Below are 27,393 nucleotides of genomic sequence, written 5' to 3' on the forward strand. Positions count from 1 at the left end.
TTGCTTCTCCAGCAAGCATGGATGTATTTTATTCATAGTATTCATCATGCTTTTCATTCACCCTGTTTACACCAGAGGCCTTCACTGTCCACTCCTATATCCCCAACACTCAAAACTGGTACCTGGCAGAGCAAAAGCCTTTAATACATTTTTGTTGGGAAAATAAAATTAACAAATTGCTCTCCAGTGGGGCTGAAAGGATTACTATCCCCATCAACAGTAAGAATGCTCATTTCCTCTCATCTCTCAATGAAGTGATTTTCTTACAAAACAGCTCAAACGATGGAATTCTATTGGACCCTCACCACACGTGACCTGGAGGAGATGCAACAAGGCCGAGTTCTCACAGAACAGCACCCGGATCTGGGCAGAGGCGGCACCGACTGCTGCAGCCGGGCATGTTACAGCAAGGCCCCGGCAGGGTTTTACTTTCTCATCTGATTTATGTTAAAAAGGTTCCTTTTTGTTGTAGCTGAACTCAAGGGAATGTTCTAAAAATGTTGCATTTAGTAAAAATTAGTGAAGAGGCAGCTCAAGTATTTGGGATGTGGATGGGCATCCGTCCGTTCTGTGCATTCCCATCCCAAATTATCCGGCTGCGTTAGTACTCTGATGTACAGAATCCTCTCTAATATGTTCACTGTTACCATGAGAGTGTGCATATTTTTGTATGTTAATTTTTAAAAGAATTTCATATTTAAATAAAGTCTTGCAAAAAGAGTTGATCTATATAAAAGGTGTTTAATATAGAGAGCATCACAGCACCTGTCATCAGGTAAAGGTCCCCAGGACATAGATCAGATTATCCCAATCAAATCTCCCTTTACCCAAAAAGAGTTTGTTTAAATACAAAATAATAAACTTCTTGTCCCCATGTTTTCCTGACAAATCTTCAGCAACACTTAACTTGGGGATCACAAGTAATTCAGGAAATAATGATTGTGTTCCTCAAAAGAAAATAGCTGATACAAAGTTTTCTAGTTTAAAAATAGCACCACTAAAGGAAGGGGATATATCTTTTAAGTACAAAGTCCCTAAACAAATGATTTACCAAAATTCATGCAAAGTAAGCTTTGGCAGAAACTCTCCTGTGTGCTGGAGTGGGAAATAGAAGCAAGTAAAGACAGTGCAAACAGTAACTTTGAAAAGTCAAAAGACAGACACACACACACACACACACACACACACACACACACACTGGTAGGGCATTTTCCATGTTTTCTGCCAGGTGCATCACCAGTCGGGGACCTCAACCACAAAGGGTGTTTTCACATCTATCTTGCCACTGTTGATGATGGTGCAGTTGGTGAGTGGACGGTCGTGCCCATCAGTCGCCTGAAGTTCTATGGAGTGGACCACTGTCTGGTGAGAGAAAAGCAGACCCATGATTCACCCCTGACCAGCAAGTACGGCAATCGAAAAATGAAAATGAAATCAACACCAAGTCTAAAAGCCCAAGTAGGAAGTCAGTTGTGTTTTTTCGTTTGTTTGTTTCTGGGGGGTGGTGGGGGGGTGGTTAGTGTTGTTTTATGATTATAAGACCATGCAAGCTAATGATGGAAAACTTAGAAAATATTCAAGAAATTTATAAATAATAGAATAAAATTTTACTCACTACCTTGCTAATTAGAGATTATATTTATGTGTTTTCTTCTTTTTATTAGCATTTTATTTTCTAAAAAAATAGATGTTTTTGTAAATACCAACCTCTAATAAAATACATTCCCACTCACTTGTTACAACCCAATGTAACAGTTAATATGGAGGCTGAGTACATTTCACCTCCACCTGTGATGGGTCTGGGCGTCATAAAATGAGCCAGAAAGCAGATTTAGAAGTGGAGCTAGTTCTGGGTTGGCCATTTTACAACTGGCCCAAGACATTAATCTGTAGGTTGAGTCTAACGCTCATGTCGCCCCAACCCCACTGTGGTGTACAGGTCCCTTTCTCTGCTGTGCAGGATTTCACAGGCCCCGGGCTACCTCATGTCACATTGCGGGAGAGAGAACTGGCCATGGACTAGAAAGTTGGCTTCTGGTGTTTTCCAAACAGGGTTGAGACTAAAGCAGCAACAGAGAATCTGAGTGGACCTGGTGTCAAATATTCCAGCCTCCAGCTGACTTAGATCCATTTAAGATAAAAGGCCAGCATTCTTATATATTTCTCAATAGACTATGTGTGCACACATGTGTACTTAAAGCAGTGACTACACACCTGAATTTTTGTGATTTTTAATAAAGATGAAAAAATAAAGATTTTGTTTATTTACTTTTAGAGAGAGGGGAAGGCAGGGAAAAAGAGAGGGAAAGAAACATCAATGTGTGGTTGCCTCTTGTACGCCCCCCAACAGTAACCTGGCCCACAGCCCAGGCATGTGACCTGACTGGGAATCCAACTGGCGACCCTGTGGTTCACAGGCCAGTGCTCAATCCACTGAGCCACACCAGCCAGGGTTACCTGGGGAAGTTTTTTAGAAAAATACTTATTTAGCCCTGGCAGGTGTGGCTCAGTGGATTGAGTGCTGGCCTGCAAACCAAAGAGTCACTGGTTCAATTCCCAGTCAGGGTGCATGCCTGGATTGTGGGCTAGGTCCACACATTGATGTTTCTCTCCCTTTCTCCCACTCTTCCCTTCTGTCTAAAAATAAATAAATAAAAACTTTAAAAATAATACTTATTTAATGGTTAAAATGGAAACACCTATGTTATGTTTATTTTGCCACAATTTAAAAATGCTTATTTGTGGGTCCACCCCTGGAGGTTCTGCTTCTGTCAGTGTGAGGTGAGGCCCACAGATCACCTGGGTTGCTTTGTGAACACAACCCAGATGATCTGGGGAGAATTGAGGGATGGCATTCAGGAGATTCTCTAGATTCCTTGAAACTGTATAAGATGTACACACACTTTTTTCTGGAAAGAAAGGCTATAGTTTTCATTCATTTCTCAAAGTTTATAACCCACAAAAGTCAAGGACAGGTCCTCTAAGAGCAGACAGCAGGTCTCTCAGGATGTGTACCAGGGGATGGAAGAGACTGTTGTTGCAATTCGGGCAATAAAACGTAAGATCTAGAGAACTAGAAGAACAACCACAACCAGAAGAACACGCAGAACTTGTACTCTTCAGTTATCTTACAGCTTAGAACAATGTTGCATTAAAAAAATACTCAGTGAATGGGTGAATGAATCAGTGTACATTTAAACTTTTTAGAACATGGTTGGACCCTAGTGGTCAAAAGCAAAGTTCAATAAGATGCTGGAGGAGGGCTGGCATTCATTTTCATTTCAGAATAGATTTTTTTTGGAGAATAGTCATGGCTCGTGAGAATATAGGCATGTTCTTTATTGTGATGGGATGTCAAGTGATATATTGACAAGTGTTTTTCCGATTTCCTTCTTATCCCACTTGCTAATGAGAACCCTGTCTTTGACGTCTCAGGTTGGGCATCTCCTTGCCATGAAGGGAGATTCTGAGTCGGCCAGCTCACTTGCTGGCTTTCCGTTGGGTAGAATCAGAATAGCAGGTGAAAGTTATAGAAGAACTGCAATGAGTGAGATTGGCTTATTTACGCTCGGATGAGGGAGGCAGAACAACTCACATGAAAAGAAAACAAAATGAAATATGAAAGAAGACAAGGATGGCCCTAGGTTGGGTTGGGCATACCTTACAATTGCCAGTACAAGTGTTGAGAGAGCTAAGTAGGGGACATACTGAAAATGGAAAAGAATGGGGATTTTAAGAAGTGTTCCTATGGACTATAAATTGAACACCTTTGATTTTTTTTTGAGACAAGCAGCATAAATTTGAATTCCCTGTAGTAATTTGGGTTGCTATACTATGTCTTTAAAGGTCACTTGTGTCTAGACTGAACCGCATGGGGTGCTAGTTTTTTTATATTTTCTCTTTAACTGTGGTGAGAAACATAAAATACTTACCATCTTATCCATTTCTAAAGGTACAGTTGGGTAGTGTTAAATGTATTCACACTGTGGTACAGCTAATCTCCAGGACTTTTCATCTTGCAGAACTGAAACTCTACACCACCAAACACTGACTCCCTACTCCCCCACCCTCAGGGCCCTGGCGACCACTGTTCTGCTGTATGTTTCTGTGCGTTTGACTTCTTTAGATACCTCATGAGAGCGAAATCATACAGTCTTTTTATGACTGCCTTATTTCATTTAACATAATGTTCTCAAGTTTCATCCATGTCGTAGCCTGTGACAGGGTTTCCTTCCTTTTTACGACTGAACAATATTCCATTGTTTGCACATACAGGGCCCTGGTTTTATATGGTTATGTTAAAAAGAGTTTCCATTTGTAACAAGTAGTGAGATAAATTAACTTAAGTACTCAACATCTCCACATCAAGTCCTCAGCTTCTGCCCCAGTGCTCCTGACGATTAAAATGCCATTTTATTTATAATTCATTCACCTTTGAAGAGGCCAGTCAGCATATAATGATGGATTTCTACAAAGCGCATCTTAAGATCAAAATAAATCATTGGAAGCACTCTCATTATAACTATAAAGCTTTGAATGAGAAAAATAATACATCAAGTTACCATTCCATCGATGACTTTTCCAAATACCACATGTTTGCCATCCAACCAGGAGGGCTTGGTCAAGGTGATAAAGAACTGAGAGCCATTGGTGTCAGGCCCGGCATTGGCCATGCTGACCCACCCAATGCCGTAATGCTTCAGTTTGAAGTTCTCATCTGGAAATGTCTCACCGTAAATGCTTATACCTGGTGAGGCAGAACAAGAAAGAGGAGAATCAACAGATGTTATATGAAATTAAAGTCTTCAAAGGGAAACATAAGGTTTTAGTAGAATTGGTAAATAGAAGCTGATAAGAGTGGGGAATGGGGAAAAGATGGTAGAACATGAGGAGAAGTGAAGGAGGGCATAAAATTAACTCCGTAAGGAAGCAGGGCACCAGGGACTGAAACAAACACACACAAACAAAAGCCTTATATTTCACACAAGATGGCAGGATACCCTCTGGCCCAAACCAAGGGCCAAACTCTGACCATGGAGGCCTGTGATTTCACTGCGAAATGAGAAGGAACTGAAGGGCAGGATGTCATTGAAAAGCCAGACTGAAAGGTGGATGAACCATCCTCGTGGCTCAGTCTCTGTCCTGAGGTTCAGGCCATGTGTCCAGGGTCACTCCTACCTCAGCAACCAACCAGGGAACACTAAGCACTTAATATACACCCTTAGCCAATTCTCAGAACAACCCTATAGAACAGGTATTCTCAATCCTGTTTGCAATGAGAAACAGGTTACAAAACTTGAAAACAGCAGAACAGAACTTGACCACCTGGCTTTCTGACTCTAAAGCAGGTGCGCTTTCCTGCCTCAGCACTAAAGGCAATAGCAGCCAGCCTGGAAGTCATTAGGCATTGACGCATTGACGATGACATCAGGGCTCATCAAAATACAGAGGGTGATGGCAATGGGGAACACCCAGTGATCCAACCTTGAATGGAAGAACCGAAAGCAGGCATGTGGGCTGGAGTCCTAGCAAAGCCACAGGTAGAACAGAACACATTTTCCCCATAAAACAGCAGTAGAGACCATGAGAGGTACACATTCCATCCTCCAACACCTGGAGTGCCTGTCATGCTCACCCCCTCCCCTTCTGCAGGGCTCCTTATCCATCCATTGCCAACCTTAAAATCCCTGCTCAGTCAGAAGGACAGAGTGGATATCAAAGGCAAGCAATGCATAGTTAGCTGGTTGGTCAGTGATGTATGAGATGATCTGGCAGGAAAGCTCTGCCGACAGAAGGATCTAAGCTAAATTAAGTGATCCACAGGTCTTATCTCCAAAACTCAGAGAATTTTAACCCAAGACATGGGTGCACAAATTGTATACATACACACACATGCACACACACTCAGGGCAGGGAAGGCAGAGAGAGAGAGAGAGAAGTGGAAAAGGAGACACAGCAAAGCCCAGTCACAATTCCTGCTGAGCCCAAGGGCAGGAGAGTAGGTCAGTCCCGAGGGGACCAGTCCTTGAGCTGCAGGCCTCTCCAGGGAGAGGGATTGCTTCCTTGCACATCCTCACCAACGCCATTCACCTGAGTCACCTGCTCCACGCTGTATCCCCACGCCTTTGCAGCATTTTTGCAAGGGTTAAAAGTAATTCTTGAAGTGCCTGGCAAATCCAAGCATTTAATAATAGTCATTTTGTTATAAGTAGATCATTATAATAAACATAAAATTGGCAGTAGTACTGGAAAATAACCTAGGTATCATTAAAAAGTTAGCAGTTTAATATTCACCAACACTGGTATTTACTAAATTAAAAATCTTAAACCTAAAAATAATTTAAATTCTGTGTACTTATATATACACCATGTATGTTCAGGAAAACAACTCATCACATTTGAAGGAAAATAGTCCAGGGAGCTGGGTGGATAGAACCTCAATAAGAAACAATAAGCTCAGGGGGACTTAACTCTATAAATTCAAGTATCTGTACTTTATAGAACTCTAACTTTGTTTATAAAATTAATTTATAATTTTGACAAGTCACTATCAGTTTTTTATTATTTAAAAAGCTGACAATAGCCCCAGCTGGTGTAGGTCAATGGATTGAGTGCCGGCCTGCGAACCAAAGAGTCGCTGGTTCGATTCCCAGTCGGGGTACATGCCTATGTTGCAGGCCAGGTCAGGTCCCCAGTGGGGGGGCACATGAGAGGCAACCACACATTGATGTTTCTCTCCCTCTCTTTCTCCCTCCCTTACCCTCTAAAATGGATAAATAAAATCTTTAGAAAAAAAGCTGACAATAGAGACTTCTGGCAAAGATGGAGGCATAAGTAGACAGACACATTGTGCCTCCTTGCACAGCCAAAATAAGGACAACAACAATTTAGAAACAAAATAACAACCAGAACTGACAGAAGATTGAACTATATGGAAGTTGGACAACCAAGGAGTTAAAATAGACACATTCATCCAGACTGGTAGGAAGGGTGGAGTTGGGCAGCCAGATGGAAAGAGGTCGTGGTACAAAAAGTGGTGGCATTAAGCATGCAAGATGGCAGCAGGCAGCCCCTGGGTGCGCAGGTAGCTGGGAGACCCCAGGCACGGGGTGGCAATGGGCAGACCCAGCGAGGCGACAATTGTGAAGCAAGGCACTGCATGCAAAGTGGCTGGCTGACCAGGCGGTCCCACATTCACATGCAGATAAACCAGGCAAAACTGGGGAGTGAGACAGACCACGCAACCCAGGGTCTTAGCCCGGGAAAATAAAGCCTCGGGACACTGATTGAAAACACCTGTGGGGGTTGAGATGCCGGCAGAGACTTCCAGCCCCACAGGAGAGTTTGCTGGAGAGACCCACAGGGTCCTAGAACATACATAGGCCCACCCACAAGGAAATCAGCACCAGAAGGGCCCAGTTTGCTTGGGGGAAACAGTGCAAGGGACTGAAATCCAACAGAAAGCGGAGCAAGTGCCATTCTTCCCTCTAGGACCCCACCCCCATAAACAGTGTCACAGTCCAGCCACTGGGTTGCCCTGCCCTGGTGAACACCAAAGGCTCCGCCCCTCACTATGTAACAGGCTCGACAAGACAAAAAAAAAAAAAAGGCCCAAACGGAAGAACAGATCAAAGCTCCACAGTAAATACAACTAAGCGACTAAGAGATAGCCAGCCTATCAGATGCACAGTTCAAAGCACTGGTGATCAGGATGCTCACAGAATTGGCTGAATTTGGTCACAAATTAGATGAAAAAATGAAGGCTACGCTAAGTGAAATGAAGGAAAATGCACAGGGAACCAATAGTGATGGGAAGAAAACTGGGACTCAAATCAATGGAGCGGACCAGAAGGAAGAAAGAAATAACCAAACAGAAAATAATGAAGAAACAAGAATTCAACAAATGAGGAGAGGTTTAGGAACCTCCAAGACATCTTTAAATGGTCCAACATCCAAATTATAGGGGTACCAGAAGGGGAAGAGGAAGAGCAACAAGTGGAAAAGTTATTTGAACAAATAATAAAAGAGAACTTCCCCAATTTGGCAAAGGAAATAGACTTCCAGGAATTCCAGGAAGCTCAGAGAGTCCCAAAGAAGTTGGACCCAAGGAGGAAAACACCAAGGCACACCATAATTACATTAGCCAAGCTAAAAATAAAGGAGAGAATCCTAGAAGCAGCAAGAGATAGAGACAGTAACCTATAAAGGAGTTCCCATCAGACTGTCAGCTGATTTCTCAAAAGAGATCTTGCAGGCAAGAAGGGGCTGTAAAGAAGTATTCCAAGTCATGAAAGGCAAGGACCTACAACCCAGATTGCTCTATCCGGCAAAGCTTTCATTGAGAATGGAAGGACAGATAAAGTGCTTCTCAGATAAGGTCAAGTTAAAGGAGTTCATCATCACCAAGCCCTTATTTTATGAAATGTTAAAGGGACTTATCTAAGAAAAAGAAGATAAAAAGCATGTGTAGTAAAATGACAGCAAATGCACAATTATTAACAACCACACCTAAAACAAAAACAAAACCAAACTAAGCAAACAACTAGAACAGGACCAGAACCACAGAAATGGTTCACATCATGTGGTTATCAACAGGGGAGTGGGAGGAGAGAGGGAGAAAAGGTACAGAGAATAAGTAGCATAAATGGTAGGTAGAAAATAGACAGGGGGAGGGCAAAAATAATATGGGAAACGTAGAAGCTAAAAAACTTACGACACATGAACATGAACTAAAGGGGGAAATGTAGGTGGGAGAGGGTGTGCAGGGTGGAGGGGAATAAAGGGGGGTAATGGGATAACTGTAATAGCATAATCAATAAAATATATTAAAAAAGAATCTGAAGCAAATATATCAAAATATTAAGAGAAGAAAAAGCTGGCTGCTAAGTTCATAATCAGCACTACATTATTCTCTGTTCTGCTCCCTAAAAATACTTTGAAATAAAAAATAAATAGTACCCAACAGAAAGAAAAAAATATAAATAAAAATAAAAAGCTGACAATAAAATGAAAGAATTTTGAAAGAAGGAGATAAATTCATCTGTAACCCTGCCATGTGAATACCAGTCTCATAGTTCTACAGTCACGTTCCTAGTCCTCCCCACTGACATCCAGCCTGTAGCGTGCTGCCGTCCCTATGAACACACAGCGCTGTGTTCTGCCGTTCATTCCTGTGACACATGTCTTTCTGTGCTGCCACATGCTAGTAGCCTAGCATTTTAATGACTGCAAAATAGTCTACTAAATGAATGTATTTCCACTATGGAAAGATAATGAACACCAAAGTAATACTGTCTAAAATCAGGAAGGCTTACTCATTCATATCTACCAAGATCTGGCCCCCCAAACTCTACGCTTCCTAAAGAATTAGCCTGGTAATCTTCATGACTCTGTTCCTTGAATCTGGAACTCAATATACTGGGCAAATACACTGGCTTAATGTTAGGTCTCGGTCGGTTAAGCGGGAAAGGAAACATGTGAAAGGCCACATTACCACCAGTGCCGTCTCCGTTGGTGAAGTCTCCTCCTTGGATCATGAAATCTTTGATGACGCGATGAAATTTGCTTCCTTTAAATCCATATCCTTTCTAAAGAGATTATGTCAATTGAATATACAAGCAGATACAACCCACACTGAAAGTTAAACCCCAGCGTTTATCTGGAAATGACACAATGAGAAAATTATACAAAATACCTACAGAACTTGATTAGGTCCCTGCAGTGATTTCCTGTTAGAAATTTATCATTAGCTGGCCAAATCAATAAATAAGTAAACAAATGATGGAAGTAAAGTATTAATGTGAATAGTGAAAAGAGCAATCTGTGTTTTCACTTGATGATTGTTTCCCCTGTTTCTGGAAGCCTAAGGACACTGAGTGCCTGAAGAATACAGATTTTATACAAAAATGAAGTACGATGTTATCAGATGTCTCAGGTTCACCTGGCCTACTAATGTAACACGATTTCCCCCCAGAAGATATCTTGATATTGGCTTAAAGAAGGAAGATCCAGTTTGTGCACAAAGGAAGTAAAGCTGGTAAAGATACCTCTCCAGTTGCCAAAGCGACGAAGTTTTCCACAGTCTTGGGCACAACCTTCCCAAAGAGGCCAATCACGATTCTGCCAACATCTTTGTCTCCAATCCTCACATCCAAGAAAACCTGTGTGTGGTTGGAAGACAGAGTGGAAGGTTACACGGAAGTCACATATGTGAGGTAAGTGAAAGTTAAAAATCTGTTCACATACAGAAGCCCTGCCCACCAGTATTTTACAAAGGGGTCATGAAGGAGCACAATACAAGTTAAAGGAACTCTAATTCCATTTTGTGGGTGGATTTCACAAACAAATATTCATTCAGCGAACATTTATTGCACACCACCTATGGGCCCGACACTGTGGTAGGTACTGGGTTTAAAGTTTGACTCAATACTGTCTGACTCAGCCAGAAAAGTCTCCATGAATTCCATGGGCCCCCACGCCCCAGGCAAGCACCGCCGCTACTTCCCATCTCCCAGTTTATGAATGATGGATACAGTGGAAACTGCTTCTTCTGAAAGGTAATGCCCTCTAATCTTGGCAGAAGAAAAAAAAATTGGTGAGGAGATAAACAGGCTGGCCATCCAGATTTATTTTTCTGTAACTTCAGAGAGTCCCAGATTCCCCGTGCATTCTCAATAGACTGTCAAGGCGACAGCAAAAGACGATCTAAATACACAGCAGTGCTCCAGAAGGCACCGTGAGATACCAGGGCCCCAGTCTTGCCCAGAGGACATCAGATGTGACACGCGGGTCCTGACAAAACCATCCGCTCTGTAAACTTAGAGACTGAATTCAGTCACCACTGTCGTGTTACACAAGGGGGATGTGTTCTTTTTCTGTCACAACATCTTAGTACAGAAGGAAAAAACACATACCCAGAAGTGAATGTGAGTCCCTCTTTTGCAGATAAACTTTAAAAGCTCTCTTGCTCCTTTTTTTAACTTTTCATGTGAAATGATATTATATACATTTTGCCTCACAAATCACTGTGTGAAGATGATTCTGAGACAGAACGCTTGAAAAGGCCATGGAGTCAGAGGGCATTCTATTAGCGAGTTCAGATGATATGAACCAATTTAATGTTTGAATAGGTAAAAAAAGACATTGAAGAGATGGCTTTAAAAATATAAGAAGGGTTGTCAGAGAAAAAAGATGTCTTAGAGTTTAGAAAAATCACAAAGTAAAGACTGTCAACCTTCAGTTTAAGACAAGAGCTTCTGCCAATACATCAGTACATCTGTCACAGAATGATGTGATATTTAGTGTTCCATGTGGCGTTTTACAAGTTTTACATGGTCAAAGCGGCAACAACTGTATTGTTATTTATACAACAGAACCATAGAAAATGCACGAAAGGCCTTGAGATGAGGCAGTGTTATATAGGAGAGGGACACAACACGGCTGCGTTAACACACCCTCGAGTCTGGTCCCACGGAGCTGGTGTCAAAGAAAAGTCACTTCTCCAAAGAGACTTCCAAGCCCAGGAATCAATGCTCTAAGCAGGCAATAATGAAGCAGCACCAGGAAAAGAATCAGGGCCATAATTTTAGAGAAACACCATGTAAGATACTAGAAAAGCCTACCAGACTTTTAAAATAAAGAAGAGCAAATAAAGCCCGTGAATGCTTAGAAGGCAAAGAGGATAAAATCTGGGAAGCTTGAGAGGATGAAAAGAAGTCCCAGTCACCCAGCATAACTCAATAAGATCTTATCTTTTTACACACAGTCTAGCACACATATCGATACAATTCCTCCCTCCACCGGCCCCCAAACTGCAGTGTCCTTTAACTTCATGAGTAATGGGTAGCAAGAAAACATGGCAGTTTTCCCAACTCTAACGGAAATGGTAAAATCTTATTTAGTCAACAAGTACTTATCAAAGATCCATGTGAAAAGCAATGTGAAGTTACAAGCTACACGAGAAAGTCCCTGTCCTAAGGTAGCTTAAATCAAGAGATGGGACAAATAAAGGGATAACCACAGTACAAGGCAGCACATGACAAGCACCCAGGACACTATTGCCAGGTGAGGGGGATAGGAAACGGCTGGGGGGAGGCATCTGGAGGAGGTGCAGATGGAAGGAAGCAGCCTCCAGGGACAAGAATGGGCCCAAGCCCCACCTGGCAGAGTTCTTTCTGGAACCAAAGCACCAAGGAAGGGATGTGGTCTGTGTGCAGAGAAGTAGCGTGGCCCTTCTGACCTCACTGGAGGGGAAGAGAGGCCCTCAGCAGTTCCAAAAGCAGAAGGGTTTGGGAAGGCAACAGAGAGGAGGTAAAGAACAGAACCCAAGGCAACTTGGGATTCCTCAAGTGGGGGCAGGGGAGAATCCAGGGCTCTTAGACCAGTTCAAGAATGAGGCACAACGGCCTGCGCTGGGTGGTTGGTGGCTGAGGGACTAAAGGACACAGTAGTGGGCAGAGGCACTGAAATCGCAGGGGAGAAGATGGAGGAGGGGAAGGAGGAAGGAAGCACACATGACTTAGTCAGGGGTGTCTCAGTGTGCTTTACCTGCATATCTTATATAATTAATCTTCACCACATCCTGTGGGGAGAGGCAGGAACTATTCTCACCAGTTTGCAAAGGAGAAAAGTGAGGATTAGGGAGGTTAAGTGATTTACCAAGATTTCCCACCAGAAGTGTGAAAACCAAAATTTCATTCTGAGGATGTGTCCAATTAGAGTGCGATTTATCGTTAATTAGGCTCTCGCAATCTAGGCAGGGAATCCCAAGGGGCAGAAAAGGTGTTTTTAGATCCCTAGTGCCCAGCACACTATCAACTCAAGTACAGACTCAAAAAAAAAAATGCTAAACAGCTCAGTGCCGGGTGACGCTAAGGGAGAAGCAGGGCACACACACACCCAGCCAGAGTGAGGGTCGGCCCCAGGTGGCTGCCAGGCAAACTCTTACTTTACACCTTCTTGCCCTGAGATCGTCTCTGACTTTGCTCTGTGCCCTTGGGAACAGGCCCTGTGCTCGACAAGGGGTGGGGGTGGGGGGGTAAAGCCCCTACCTTCGTGTAGCTTACAGTCCCACAGAAGAGAAAACACACATACCAGTAGCTTAATATAATGGGAAGTTGGGTTTTATGAGGCAAGTACAGACAAAATAAGGCCAGAGGTGGGGATTGTCTGTGGGGATCAGGGCGACCATCCTGGAGAAGTTGGTACTTGAATCCCACGTTGCACTTGAGGAGCCTGCACGTAAGCACTTCTTCACCCCCCCCCCCCCCAAGAAGCTGCCCCTGAAAATGATATGGAAATTTGGGGGCACTGGGGGTGGGGAGAAATAGGGCAAGAGTGAAGAGGCTCTCTTAGCCTGTCCAAAACCCCTGTAGGGTTTAATCCTGTTTCCATTTCTAAAGTAAGCTGTGCCGGCAAGGAAACCCAGCTCCACCACCAGCTGGCTCTGAGCTCTTGTTCCTCATCTGTAAAAAAGATGATTCCATTCAGGTCTGCACTGCTACAGAGTGATTAATAACACAAGTAATTCCAGCAACTGACTTCTAAAGCCGGGAGCTTCAGTCAGAACTAAGCACTTTGCCTGCTTTATCACATCTAATATGCAATACTCTAGCAAGTATTGTTTCCATCTCCATTTTACAAAGGAGGAACCAGAGCCTCAGGCATCAGACAACCTGCCCAACATCACCCAGCCTTGGTCTCATGGCCACTCCCTGCTGTAGAAAGTGCCAGCAACTGTGACAAGAGTACATGGAAAGGTGGCAGCATTATATTCTACAGTGTAGGTGCCTGACCACAGAACCCGTGGCTCTGCTGGAAAACACAGGGCTGCAGATGCCAGTTCAGTGGATTTTGAGACCAAGGAGCCTGAGTGCCCCTCCCCCCCCCCCCCCCCCCAGTCCTGAGTCTCTTTAGCTGGGCAGGAAGCTAAGGCAGTGGCCTAGGATTCGTGGACTAGGTGAGTGCCCTTAAAGGGCCCTGCAGGGGAACAGCAACTCACACCTCATTTGTAGATTCCTATTTTTAGAAACCAGAGGAAAAGGCAAAAACTGCTAGGGAAAAGAAGACACTAGAGCAGTGGCCAATTAACCCACTTTTCCACACTCAGAGAAATAATTTTTAGTGTCTCCATTTTCCAATAGATTTTGATGTTTAAAAAAGTTCACTGAAAAAAGTAATTAATGAAACAGAGTCCAGTCTGAAGAAGACTTGCCCACATAATTCCGGAGTAGAACACATGGAAACTTCCTCAGTGACAGCACCTTAAACTAGGGGCTAAGATGCTCCAGCTCTTCCCCTCCGGCAGCCACAAGCTTCTTCCAGTCCTGGCTCCCTCTTGCAGAGGTTTCCAGCCCAGGCTGCGCACCCCCAGCAAAGGTCACTGGCTTGCTCTGGGATGGATTTCTGCATTGGAAGGTTTAAAACTTCCCAGGTGAAGCTTGTTCCCAAATATAACAGGCGACACCCTCACACTAAGAAATTCTCCATTGTTTATCTGAAGTCCGCATCTCACTGGGCCTCCAGTACTTTATCTGGCAATCCTAATCCCTTCCCCCACTCCCTTTCTACACATCAGCAAGTCTTGTTATGCCTCCAAAATCTATTCCAAGTCCCTCCCTTGCTCCCCATTTCCACGATTACCACTCTAATCCAAGCCACCACCATCTGGACTCTGGCACAGAGCCCAGAATGACCTCCCAGGTCACTCTCCACTGAGCAGCCATAGTTAATTGTGTAAAAGCATATATGAGATCCTGTCAAACCCATGCTTAAAACCCTTCAGCAGCTCTAACTGCCCTTACCATAAGACAGAAAATTCTAAGAGTAATTGCCTCCAAATCCACACTCCTAACTGTGACCTCTGAGGCCCTGCATGCTCTTGCTGCTGCTCAGCCCCTGACCGCATCTCAGGCCACCCCCTCGCATCCCTGTGGTGAAGCTACACCGTCCAGGCAGGCTGCCCTCTTACCAGGGGAGGATGGCTTTCTGGAGGCCCTTGCACATGCACTCAGGTTTGCCTCCCTAACTCTTTGCCAGGCTGGTTTTTCTTACCCTTCAGGTATTTTTAAATGCCATCCAGTCATATTAGGCTGTATTTCCTTCATTATTTCATAACTTCATGAACTTTATGTTTATGGCTGTATCCTAAGAGACTCAAATATATTTGCAGACTGAAGGAAGCCCCCCACACCTCTTTCAGCTCTGTGGCCTGCACAAGCCATTTCCCCAAACTAGATAAGCCCAAAAGCTCAAGGGGCTGGGAGTGGAATCTGTGCTCTAAACAATCTCCTAATTATCTCATACAAGCTGCCCCCCTCCCCCGTGGCCTTTTGGTTCACTCCTTCTCTGTCAGATGTTGGGGTGAACCAACCCCTCCTCACCCCTTTGACCTCCCCTCTTCTCAGGTGGGGTGTGGGGCAGATTTAAGCATTGTGCTAGTTCCACAGCCCCATTTCCACTGTCCAACACAGGACTGCTGTTAAGGCCACTTGCAGCTACCCCTCCTTCCAGATTCCAAGACACTACTGCCAGTAAGTTTTTCTAGCAGTGGTAATGAGCAACCAAATCATCTCCTCCCTCTGTCTCTCCCTGCACCCTACCATTATCTTCTAACCTTGGGTAAACATGCTGGAAAAAGAACTGAGGCTAGTGCTCACTTCGGCAGCACATATACTAAAAAAGAACTTAGGCTGGAAGGGCAGCCCATGACAAATTTTATGTCCCTCTAATCGAGACAAAAAAGCTGGCCTGTTACACAGGTGCCACCTGGGCCTGCAGCCAGCACCATCCCATCCCAAGCCCAGGGCCTGTGCACCAGTCACAAGTATAAAAACGAAGCTCTCCCTCCCTGGCAAGGACCAAGTTCCTAAACAGGGGAGGACAGCCTCTCCTGGAGCACAGCTTCTAACAGCCTCCTGGGACACCACCTGAGCAGGGGCTGGACCTGGGCTCTTCCATGTTGGGTGACATCCCAGCTGCAACCCCTGGGCTCAGAGCGTGTCTCCTCCTCGCATCTCTGTCCCTCCCACACTCCTCCTGCTTCTGTTCTCCAGTCCACGCCACGCTGAAGGAAGTACTCAGGTTGTCTCCTTCCTGGAGAAAGGGCCCACCGGTTCCGGAAGCTTCTTCTAACCCCTGGGCTGGTCACCTTGGACCACAGACCAAGGGGACAAAGTTCAAACAAGCCAGCGATGCTGGAGATGGGCTAGGGCTCTGGCCAGCACCCCCAAGTCATCTCGGAGAGTGCCCCCGCCCCCCGCGGCGCAAGCATTCCCCTCTCACCAGCCCCGCCCGCTGCCTCCCATCCTCTGCCCCCTCCTCGCTATCCGACACAAATGTCCCGGCCCCCAAAGCTCCCCCATCCTTCTGGCCGCCGGGAGAGGAAGTTGCAGCCAGCCGCTCTGTCACCTTGGCCGTCACCGAGGGGCCTCGCTTTCGGAGGCCCGAGGACCCCGCAGAAAGCACGAGTACGCCAAGCCCCAGGCAAAGCACCAAAGGTAGCAGCAGCCGGGAACCTGAAACCATGGCGAACGGGCGGCAGTGCCGGTAGTGGCTGCAGCGGCTCGGGTTCTTCAGCGGGTTGCCTGACTAGTGTTGGGACTCCCAGCCAGCTGCGCCTGCGCACTCCCGGTTGGAGGGGCTGGGAAGGGACTGGGAAGGGTTGAGGATGGGGCGGTCCCGGCCGGGCCGGAACCCCGGGCGCGCTCCTCCCAAGTTTGACTCGGTGAAGAACTAGGGACTCGCAGAGGCTCGCAGCGAAGGGTGCAGCCCAGGGCGCGCTTGCGGCGGGAGCCCGCTAGGCCAGGAGCGAGCCGAGGCTGTTGGGGCACTGTGTCTGGGAGAGGCAGACTTGGCCAGAGCCCAGGAGCTAAGAGGTTCGCTCAGGCACCTCCAGGAACCCACCCCACTGAAAGTCGAGGACTCTCCTGCCTACCAGTCCGTGGCAATTTGCGTACTGCTTGGGGGAGGAGTGGGGGCGGGACCCGGTAGGGCGACTCTGCAGACGCGCCGTGCCCCGTGGGTGACCTCAGCTGCCTTTGGAGTATCCTCTGCAGCAGCTGCCAGGTTTCACTGTTGCTTCAGAGCCTTTAGCTAAATTTTGGACGGCTCTCAGAACTTTGGGACCCTTAGATGGGTTGACTCAATTGTACGTGATGAATAACCTCTCGTTGAGATAATTCTCTTTGGGTATATAATTTTTACAAATTTAAGAATAATGTTTAGGTAGATGATGTAATGACATGGGGAAATGCCCACTATATTTTTATATGGAAAACTAGGGTTGCAGAATCTCAGAAATTCTGATCTCAAACTGTGAAAATAAAGGAATTTTCTTAAATGGAAAGAAATGCACCAAAACATTTACAGTAGTTATGGTGATAGAATTATGGATTTTTGTTTTCTTTGTAATCTTCTGATTTCAGATATTTTACATTGACATGTAAGTATTTTATAATCAATAAAATGTTGTTTTAAAACTTAATGTGTTTTGAATTAGTACTTCAAAAGAACTATTTTATTTTAGAATAACAGCTCCAAAATTAACTACAAATTAATAATAGTATTCTCTTGGTTTTCTTAGGACCTGGTGTCATGACTTTCAAGCCGAGATTTCCCACAGGTAAGCAGAATTTCTATAAGTAGCTACGATTAGGTCTAAAATTACACTGGAACTGTTAATACACAACAGGAGTGACCTCAGCTTTTGAGGGGCTGACAGAACACTTCTGAATTATTTTGGTAATTCAGTCCAGTGAAGGATCTAATGTCTGTCTTCATCACCCCCAACCCCAATGAAGAAAGAGTCCCCATTTTGTCTCAAGTGAAGGGTATCAGAGCATTTATCCCACTGAATGGCTGTATGAACTTACCTGTTTTCATCATTGTAATTGTTTTTGTGTAATTTCTATCAGAGTGCAAGTGCCACCAGAGCAGAGAGCATACCTGTTGGGTTTCTTTTTCCTTTTAATGACCCAGGTCTAGTAAAAAGCCTAATATGTAGTGATTTCTACATGAATCTTGTTGAATGAATACAAGCATCTAATTTATTTTTTTAGTGGGAAAGATGAATAAAAATAAAAGTGCACAAAATGTAACTGTACATATTAGTGAATTACCACAAACCCAACTTAGAATCCCCTTTAAGAAATGAAATATTTGTTAGCTCTTTAGAAACTTCTTTTGTACCACTCCCAGTTACTAACACTTCTCCCCGAATTAACCACAATCATGACTTCCAATACAGTTTAGTTTTAACTTTATATGAACGGAATCTTAGAGCATGCTGTGTTCTTTTGCTCAAATTTATGTCTATGAAATTCACATGGGCTTTCTTTTCACGTGTAACTCTTTTGGTGCATCCATATTTTTTCTATATGAATATCCAATTGTCCCAGCAAATCTTCTTTCCTCACTGCTCTATAGTGTTGCTGCTTTTGTGGAACAAGTGTCCATACATGTTTGGGTCTGTGGGCCCTTTATTCTGTAACACTGAGTTATTTGTCTATCCTTGTGCCAATACCACATTGTCTTAATGGAAATAGCTTTATAATAAGTCTTCATATTTAGTGGTATAGGTCCTCTCATTTTGTTTAAGAGATTCTTGGCTGTTCTTGACATTCTGTATAAACTTGAGAATCAGCTTCTCAGTTTCCATAAACTGGGATTTTGATTGGGATTGCATTGTACCTATAGATTATTTTGGAAAGACAGTGTATTTTTGATATTGAGTCTTCCAATTCATAAGCATGGCATATCCCTCCATTTGTTTACAACTTCTTTAGTTCCTTCAAAATCTTATAGTTGTCTGCCTAGAGATCTCACACATATTTTGTTAGATTGATTTCAAGATATTTGAGATTTTATATTTTTATAAATTATACCCTTTTAAATGTTTATTTTACTGTTTATTGCTATTATAGTAAAATTAATTTTGTATTTTAATCTTGAATAGATAAACTTTGTTAAAAAATCTATTCAAGTGATTTATCTGTTAATTATTTAGGATTTGTTCATAGACAACTATATCATCCATGAATAGTGAGCTTTATTTCTTCCTTTCTAATCTTTATATTTTTTACTTCTTTTTCTTGCCTTATTACATTGGTAAGGACCTATAATACAAAAGGAAGTCACAATAATTGTGGATTAAATTTTGGCCCCCAAAAAGATATGTTGAAGTCCCAAACTGCAGTATCTGTGAATGTGGCCCTATTTGGAAATAGGATCTTTACAGATATAATCAAGTTGAGATGAGGTTGTACTAGAATAGGGTGGGCCCTATTCCAATATGACTGGTATCCTTTTTTAAAAAAAAAAAAAGGATAGATGATGCGTGGGTCACCAGCCAGCAGTGATCACGAAACGATGCGGATGGCTCGTCATGAGAAAAAACATGCACAGAGACAGACCAGTTTCTGTGGAGAAGTAGGGACGGAACGGCCACCCCCTCTAGTGGGGAGCACGCTGATTTATCGTCCAAACTGGCTTTTACTGGGTTCGTTTGCATAAGAGTTCAGGTAAAGCACATTACTCATTGCGAGGAAGTAAGGATCAAATGATAGGTAACAAGGAACTCTGAGGGTCTATTGTGAGTCAGGATCAAAGAGCTGTAAAACTAAAGAACAAACTTACTTCTTCCTTGGACCCTTATCATTCAACTGAGAGCATTCTAAACAAAGCAGGTTTCACAGGAGTTTACATATTCTTTCTTAGGCCTGATCACCCGGGGAACCTGCCCTTTTCAGCACAGAGCTCTACCATCCTGTTATTGTTTCAGGCTTAGGTGGAGCAAGGGAAATAAGGCAGCCAAGGGATAAGGAGATTTTCTCCCAGACAATGAGGACTCAGGCTATATCACAGCCGAGGAGCGAGGGTCCATTACCCCCTTTTGCTGTAGCCCCCAAAGTCCTTTCTTGGGGGCCTCCCATGTGATCGTGCCTGTCTTAGGTCATTCCCCCTTGGGGAATCTTACCCGTCATTGGCTAACTGACCAAGCATTGGGGTTCAATTATGAATGAAGCAGCAGAAGCAGCGCTCCTGCCAGGGAGATAAGCTTTTGTCTCCTTGGTGTCTTACGGTCCAAGGCCACTCCCTCAGCCTTAGCCTTGGTGGGGATTATAGCTTCTGATACCAGGCAGGGCAGTTCCCAACAGATTGACAAAGACACAGAGAAGAAAACACCATGGGAAGACAGAGCCAGAGATTGGAAGACAGAGCCAGAGATTGGACGGGTCCTTAAACCGAGGATGTCAAAGATTGCTGGCAACCACTGGAAGAAAAGAAAAAGCAAGGAAGGATTCTACCATAAAGCCTTCAGAGAGAACATAGGCCTGCTACCTCCAGAACTGAGATAAATTTCTGTTGTTTTGAGCAACCCAGTTAATGGTATTTTGTTATGGCAGCCCTAAGAAACTAATGAACTTGTGTTGGTTCCAATCCCACAGGAAAAGCTTTCAGTGTTTTACTACTAAATCTGATATTTGCTACAGGTTCTTTTGGGAGGTGACATCCTTTTTCAGCCTAAGAAAATCCCTTTGTAGTCCTAGTTTGTTAAGACTTTTTGTCATTAATTCAATCTATACTATTTATTGAAATCAACTGAAATAATTAGATGATGTTTTCTTATTCTGTTAATGTGGTAAATGGCATTGATTTTCAAATTTTAACCCAACTTTGCATTCTGGAATGCACATATGTATTGGCAATTTAATATATTACTGTGTGTGGTGAGCTTTTTTGTTTTAAACAACTTACCAATAAACAGGAAAAAAATGCATTTCTCCTGGAGTTCAGGAAAAAAAAAATGCTAGAAAAAGTTTGGTTCTGGCTTTCTAGTTCAAACCAAGCTAATTACCAAAATCTTACTTTGATGTTAGTGGGTAAGCTTACTAATCTTATGTTTTAGGTATTTGTATCTATATTCATGAGTCAGACCAGTCTGAAGTTTTCCATTCTTGGAATTTCCTGTCACTTTAAATCAGGGTCATTCCGGCCCTTCAGCATGAGTGGGCTAATGATAGCTGTCCTTCTTGTGCTTTGAAAGGATTTGCATAAGATTACCATCAGTTCTTTTCGTAATGTTTGTTAGAAGCCATCTGGACCTGGGGTAAGTATTCCTTACTGTGAAGTTGTCAATTATAAATTTAATTTTTTAAAGAGTAGAAGGATTATTAAAATGTTCTATTCTGTTGAGTTTTATGTATAGTATTTTTGAGGAATTTAATTCATTCATATTTTAAAGTTTAGTTATTTAATATATCCTTTATAATTATAGGTCTACAGTACCCATAGTAAAAGTCTTCTTTTTTATACTTGACATTGGTTATTTTTTCTTTTTCCTTGTACAGCTTCACCCAGAAAGCAGGTGAAGATAATATATTTGATTTGATTTTACTAGTTTACGTTTTTAATTTTATTATTTTCTTCCATCTTCTTTCTTTGAGTTTAACTGTTATTTTTCTACCTACTTGAAATAGACTCTTAATTTAGTGTTTTCAGCCTTTCCACTTCTATATTGCTCAATGGAATAATAAAATTCCCCTTAATAAGCACAACTTTCAATGTTCCCCAACCATTTTGATCTGTAGTATTTTCACTGTCATTCCGCTAAAAATATTTTCTAATTTATACTGTTTCTTTTTAGATCCATGTGTTATTTAGAAGTGTAGTACTTTATTTCCAAAACATGACTTTTTAAAATTTTTAAATTTATGCTATTAGAGTTGTCCCAATTTCCCCCCTTCCCCTCCCAGCTCCTCTTTCCCACAGTCAATCCCCACACTGTTGTTCCTGTCCATGGGTGATGCATATAGGAGAGGTCTGACCTGGGAAAAGTCTAGCCATTGTTAAGAGAATGGTTTGTGCAACATCAGTCTAACCCAGCAGCAAAGGAGAGTAGACTGGAATGTACAGGTGTGAGCAACGATGATTTCACTGTACTTGTCAGTGGGGGCTGGCAGATGCCATTGAGTGACTGTGTACTGTGTGGCTGTGGTATTCAAAATGACTGAGCGGGTAGAGCAACAAAGCTGCATCAAATTTTGCATTAAGCAGGAACATTCCTCTGTGAAAACTATTGGGATGATTCAAAAGGCCATGTCTATGGGCAATTGGTGATTGGCAGCTTCATCATAACAACATGACTGGTTGTGCATCATGTCTCATGTAGAGATTTTGGGTGAAACATCAAATCACTCAGGTGGCTCAGTTACCCTACAGCCCAGATTTGGTGACGTGCAACTTCTGGCTTTTCCCAAAACTAAAATTACCTTTCAAAGGGAAGAGATTTCAGACCATCAATGAGATGCAGGAAAATACAGCTGAGGGTAATTGGGAAAACTGTGAGATCCTGAGGTGCCACTGAGGCATCCTTGTCCTATGCACAATGTTTCTTGTATCTTCTTCTATTAATGTGTCTAATTTTCATATTACATGGCTGGATACCTTCTTCACAGACTTCGTGAAGTCTAATCCCTTCACCTTCTTTCACCCAGTTCCTACCTCCCCCCTCCTTTCTTACAACTATCAGCCTATTCCTTGTTTCTATGCCTCTGACTCAATTTTCCTTGTTAGTTTATTTTGTTCCTTAGATTGCAGTTTTAAGTGAGATCATACGGTATTTGTCTTTCACAGACTGGCTTATTTCCCTTAGCATAATAGCCTCCAGTTCCATCCATGCTCTTGCAAAAGGTAAAAAAAAAAAAAAAAAAAAAAAATCCCTTCTTTTTTACTGCTGCATGGTATTCCATTGTGTAGATGTACCAGTTTTTGTTTTTTGGTTTTTTTTTTCAGTTTACTTATCTACTCATGGGCACTTAGGCTGTTTCTAAATCTTGGCTATTGTAAATAGCACTGCTAGGAACATAGGGATGCATATATTTTTTGCATTGGTGTTTCAGGATTCTTGGGATGTAATTCCAGAAGTGGAATCACTGGATCAAAAGGCAGTTCCATTTTTAATTTTGTGAGGAAGTTCCACACAGTTTCCACAGTGGCTGCACCAGTCTGCATTCCCACCAACAGTGAACTAGGATTTCCTGTTCTCTACATCCTCTCCAGCATTTGTTCACTGATTTATTAATGATAGCCATTTTGGCAGGCATGAGGTGGTATCTCATTGTGGTTTTAATTTGCATCCTTTGATTTCTAATAATGTTGAGCGTTTTTTCTTGTTCCTATGGGCCATCGGGTATGTCTTTAAAAAAGTTCTTTTTGTTAGTGATTTCCAGCTTAGTTGTATTGTGATAAGACAACATACTTGTTATTATCTCATTCTTTTAAAATATGTGGAAACTTGCTTTATGACATTGGACCTGATCGACATTGGAATTCTGCCCACGTTGAATTCAGTATTCTATATATGTCCATTAGATCAAGTTTATCTATCCTACCTTTCATGTTTCTATCCTTATTGAATCTTTATTGGCTCATTATGAGTTACTGAGAGAAGTGTGTTAAAGTCTCTTATCATGACTATATATTGTCTATTTTTCCTTGTAGGTGTGTAAATTTTTATATGTCAAACCTAATATTATTTTTTGATGAATTGAATTTTTTGTCATTATGAAGTGTCATTTTTTGTTTCTAGCCATGCTTTTTACCTTAAAGTCTGATACTCATTATCTTTCTTTTGGTTAATGAATGCATGGTTTATCTTTTTCTATGATTCTACTTTCAGTTTTTCTGTCCTTATTTTTTTTTTAATTTAAAATGTTTCCATTACCATTGACATACAATATTAATTAGCTTCAGGTATACAACATAGTGATTAAATACTTATGTATCTTATGAGGTGATCACCCCTATAAATCCAGTACCCATGTAGTCTTTATGTTTTAATATATCTCTCATAAACAGCATAGGTTGGTTTTTACTGAAGTTGAATCTTCATCTTTCATAGAATATGTAGCTTGTTTACATTCATATATTTACTTATATGCTTGGGTTTAAATCTGATATCTTAATATTGTCTTCTGTTGGTACCCTGTGTTATGTTCTACTTTCTCTTGTTTTTTACCTTCCTCAGCTTTGATGTAACAGATTCTAGTAGTCTACATTTTCTTATTTCTTCTTCATTTATTACATTAAAGATTACAGCATGATTCTTGATTTTTGAAAGCCTAATGTTACCTGTTACTTTTTGTTCTTTCTGGATAATACAAAACCTCAGGACACTCCATTTGCCTGTTCTGGAATGTTATGTAGTCATTGTCAAGTATATTATTTTTACCCCCACCATACGTAATCATTATTGCCTAAGAAAATCATAGACATTTAGAATTTTCCACATATTTACATTTTCATTGCTCTTCATTACTTCTTGTATTTATGATGTTCATGGATCATTTTCCTCTTGCCTGGAGAACTCCATTTGCTATTTCTTTAACAGCTAGTCTGCTGGTGAGAAATTATTTTATTTTTGTTTCTCTGAAAATATGTGTCATTCTAGATGAATATTTTTATCCAGTGTAAAATTATTTTCTTTTAGCAGTATAGTATATCATTTCTTTTTGATGTCGAGTTTCTATTATTTCTGTTAAGATATCTATTAGTCTAATTTTTTTCTCCATCCAAGGTAATCTGTCTTTCTTTTTTTTAGTTTAGAGTATTTTAAGATTTCCTCTCTATGTTTGTTTTTTAAAGTAGGTCTATTAGAATTTGCTTAAGTGTGTATTTCTTTTTATTCATCCTACTTGGGATTTATCAGGCTTCTTGACTCTGTGACTTGATATCTTTGGCCAGTTTTGGAAAATTCTCAGTCTAACTTCAAAAGTCACTTACAATCAATCTCACTACCTGATATAGTTATTCTCGCATTCATGTATCATCTCTTCCACATGTTTGAAAAAACACTTCAACTGATATAATCATAGTGTAAAGTTGTACAATTAAAATTAGTGATGAAATGTAAAACTAAATATTAAATATATGCATTATGTATTACATGTAGGCCAATTCAATGCACATATGAATTATAAAAAAGGTTTAGATTGTCTATTGGCAGTTATCTTATTATGAAAATAAAAATGGAGTTATAAGATTTTAGTAGCTTACTTCTGTCAATATAATTTTGATTCATTAAATGTAGACTTGTTTATTAATCATTTATGAGTACTAGAGAGTATAGTCTTATCATATTTAATTTTTCCTAGTTATCAGTGCAAGTTTTAGATTTCTGCTATTCGTAAAATAATTGTGTCTCTCAAAGCTACATTTCAGTGTCTTTCAAAACCCTTGATTTTTCGTTCACTGTTAACATTTTCCCTCATTTATGTAAATAACATTTTAGTTGAGTCAAATACTACCTCCCCCTCAAATTACAATCTAACTAGCTCAAATACTTTTGTTAAATTAAGCTCATGGTTAGCAAGTAAATACCTACAGTGTTTATTAATTACTAGCTATTTGAATTATGAATTTTTGCCTGGGAAATTTCTTTCAAGTATCAGGATGCAGAGCGCATGCAGTAACCTTAGAGCAGCAGGAGGCACTAGGGTCTTCTGGCTAGGACTGGGATCGGTTTGGAATTACTGGGACTTTCATATTGTCCTTATGTTTAATGTGCACAAAAAGTATTCCTAGAGCTAGTCACCTAAATGTTCTCCCCTTTATGGGATGCCCCTGCCTAACTTTCAGTGACAAAATCTTCAAGGAATTAAAAAATAATCTTGCTTTTATTTGCTCACCTGAATAAGACTGACCAACACTCTGAATGAGATGATGACCCTGTTCTCACCTCCCACGCCAGCTCCTTCACCAACCAGAACAGTAGTGGTCACACCAACATGTGTTGGCATGTACCCACGCTGGGCACGGACTCAACAATGATGATGCAAAGATGCATGGATCCTGTCCTCAAAAAGCTTCCAAGGTACAATGCATACAAGAAAAAGGTTTAAGCTGTATACTATGACATTTGCTGCATCTAAGTCCATGTCCAGAGTGTACGGTGTGGGAGTTTCGGCTCACTGAGAAAGGTTGCAGAAGGGAGGTCTGACTTCCATTGAGCTCCTACTACATACAAGGCACATTGCATACAATATTCCCTTTACATTTGTGAGTAGGTATTGTTAGAAACAGTTAAAACTGAGGAATAGATGTTCATCTGGAGTTCTAACATGCATGCTTCTATGAAATTCAAGTATGATGGAAATTTCACAAAGAGTTAACAAAATGAGTGGTCAAAATAGATAATTTAGGGAGTGTGGAGGCATGATGAGAAGAAGCAATGAAGTGTATGGTTCTTGTAGAGTGAAGTAGCAGATTGGTTAAGTGTTGATTATGTTCCAAAAGTTAAGGGAAGTCTGTTTGTGCAAGGAGACAGAAATCTGGTTCAGGAAACCCCGATGATCTCTACTTCATGCTGAGCTGACCTGAGCGTCTCCTGTGTCTGCCTTGATGGTTCAGTCAACCTTCTGAACAAATTCTTTGGAGACAGTATGTTATTAAATTGATCTGTATTTTTATGTTCTCTCCCAGTCACTGTTATTTACTATTCACCAAGGCTGCCAAATTTTAAACAGTTTTGGTATAAATGTTTGTTTCTAAGCCTTTGCTGATAGATGTGTTTTATCTAACAGTTATGGAATCCATTAACATGAAGCACTAAAATGCAAAAAGAAACTGAAGAGATTTATAAGCATATGAAATGCCCTCACCAGAGACAGTTGAAATAATAAATCCGAAGTCAAAGGAATATTTGTGAAGTTATTAGCAGCAAGTTTAACTACTTGAAAACATGTTTTGTGGGACTGAATCATTACTCTATGTTATGCTTAATTTAAAAGGTAAAATGCAAACTGATTCTCATTTATTAGTAGCGACTTCTCATTGTGTTTTAAGGAAACCCTACTGTTGTAGAAGAGACAAATCCAACTTCATATGTTTCTGTGACATTTGCCTCCTTGGTAACAGAAATTGCCTGAATGATTTTTCTTTAAAAAATCGGAAATTTGATGTACTTGAACAACGATTAAAATAAGAAAAATTGGAAATTTGGTAAAGCTCAAATTGTTGATATTTTTAAGTGACATTAAAAGACATCCAGCACTACTGTTTTATAAGAACACCCAATTCTGAGTCCAATTGCTGGTAGCAACAGGAGTCAAGGGTGATTTTTTTCTTGGCTGCAACTTGGGCTATAATTAGCATCCTCAGAAATAAGCACCACCCCCCCACCAAAAAAAAAAGTTGGCCAGTCAAATGGTGGCATCTATCTCCTCGTTAAAACATCAGATTGACAAAGTGCATGTGTGACTCTGTTTCAAAAAGTTCCAGGTCTTTTAAACATTGGCATTCTTATCATTTTGTGTGTTGGGTGCTGGCCGTAGGCTAACAGTGTCTGTGCAGATTTCTCCTGGAATATCTTTCCCCCATCAACCGATAAGCCAGTTG

General features: G+C 41.6%; 1 protein-coding gene and 1 long non-coding RNA gene across 2 annotated transcripts; one reads left to right on the forward strand and one right to left on the reverse strand.

The window, feature by feature from the left end:
* Window positions 1–721: 721 nt before the first annotated feature.
* Window positions 722–16,632, reverse strand: PPIC (peptidylprolyl isomerase C). Its single transcript, XM_028519458.2, has 5 exons — window positions 16,408–16,632; window positions 10,047–10,160; window positions 9,494–9,587; window positions 4,563–4,747; window positions 722–1,362 (listed from the first exon to the last, which is right to left on the reverse strand). Exons 1-5 carry the CDS (start codon window positions 16,522–16,524, stop codon window positions 1,234–1,236), a joined length of 639 nt encoding a protein of 212 aa, XP_028375259.1. The 5' UTR covers window positions 16,525–16,632; the 3' UTR covers window positions 722–1,233.
* Window positions 16,633–16,811: 179 nt separating this feature from the next.
* On the forward strand, window positions 16,812–27,188 carry LOC118499525. The gene is made up of 3 exons (XR_004902021.1): window positions 16,812–17,440; window positions 17,582–17,620; window positions 25,695–27,188. It is a non-coding gene; the product is annotated as an uncharacterized LOC118499525 (long non-coding RNA).
* The last annotated feature ends 205 nt before the right edge of the window (window positions 27,189–27,393 follow it).

This window comes from Phyllostomus discolor, chromosome 3 (genome assembly GCF_004126475.2).
Source record: "Phyllostomus discolor isolate MPI-MPIP mPhyDis1 chromosome 3, mPhyDis1.pri.v3, whole genome shotgun sequence".
NCBI classification, from domain to species: domain Eukaryota; kingdom Metazoa; phylum Chordata; class Mammalia; order Chiroptera; family Phyllostomidae; genus Phyllostomus; species Phyllostomus discolor.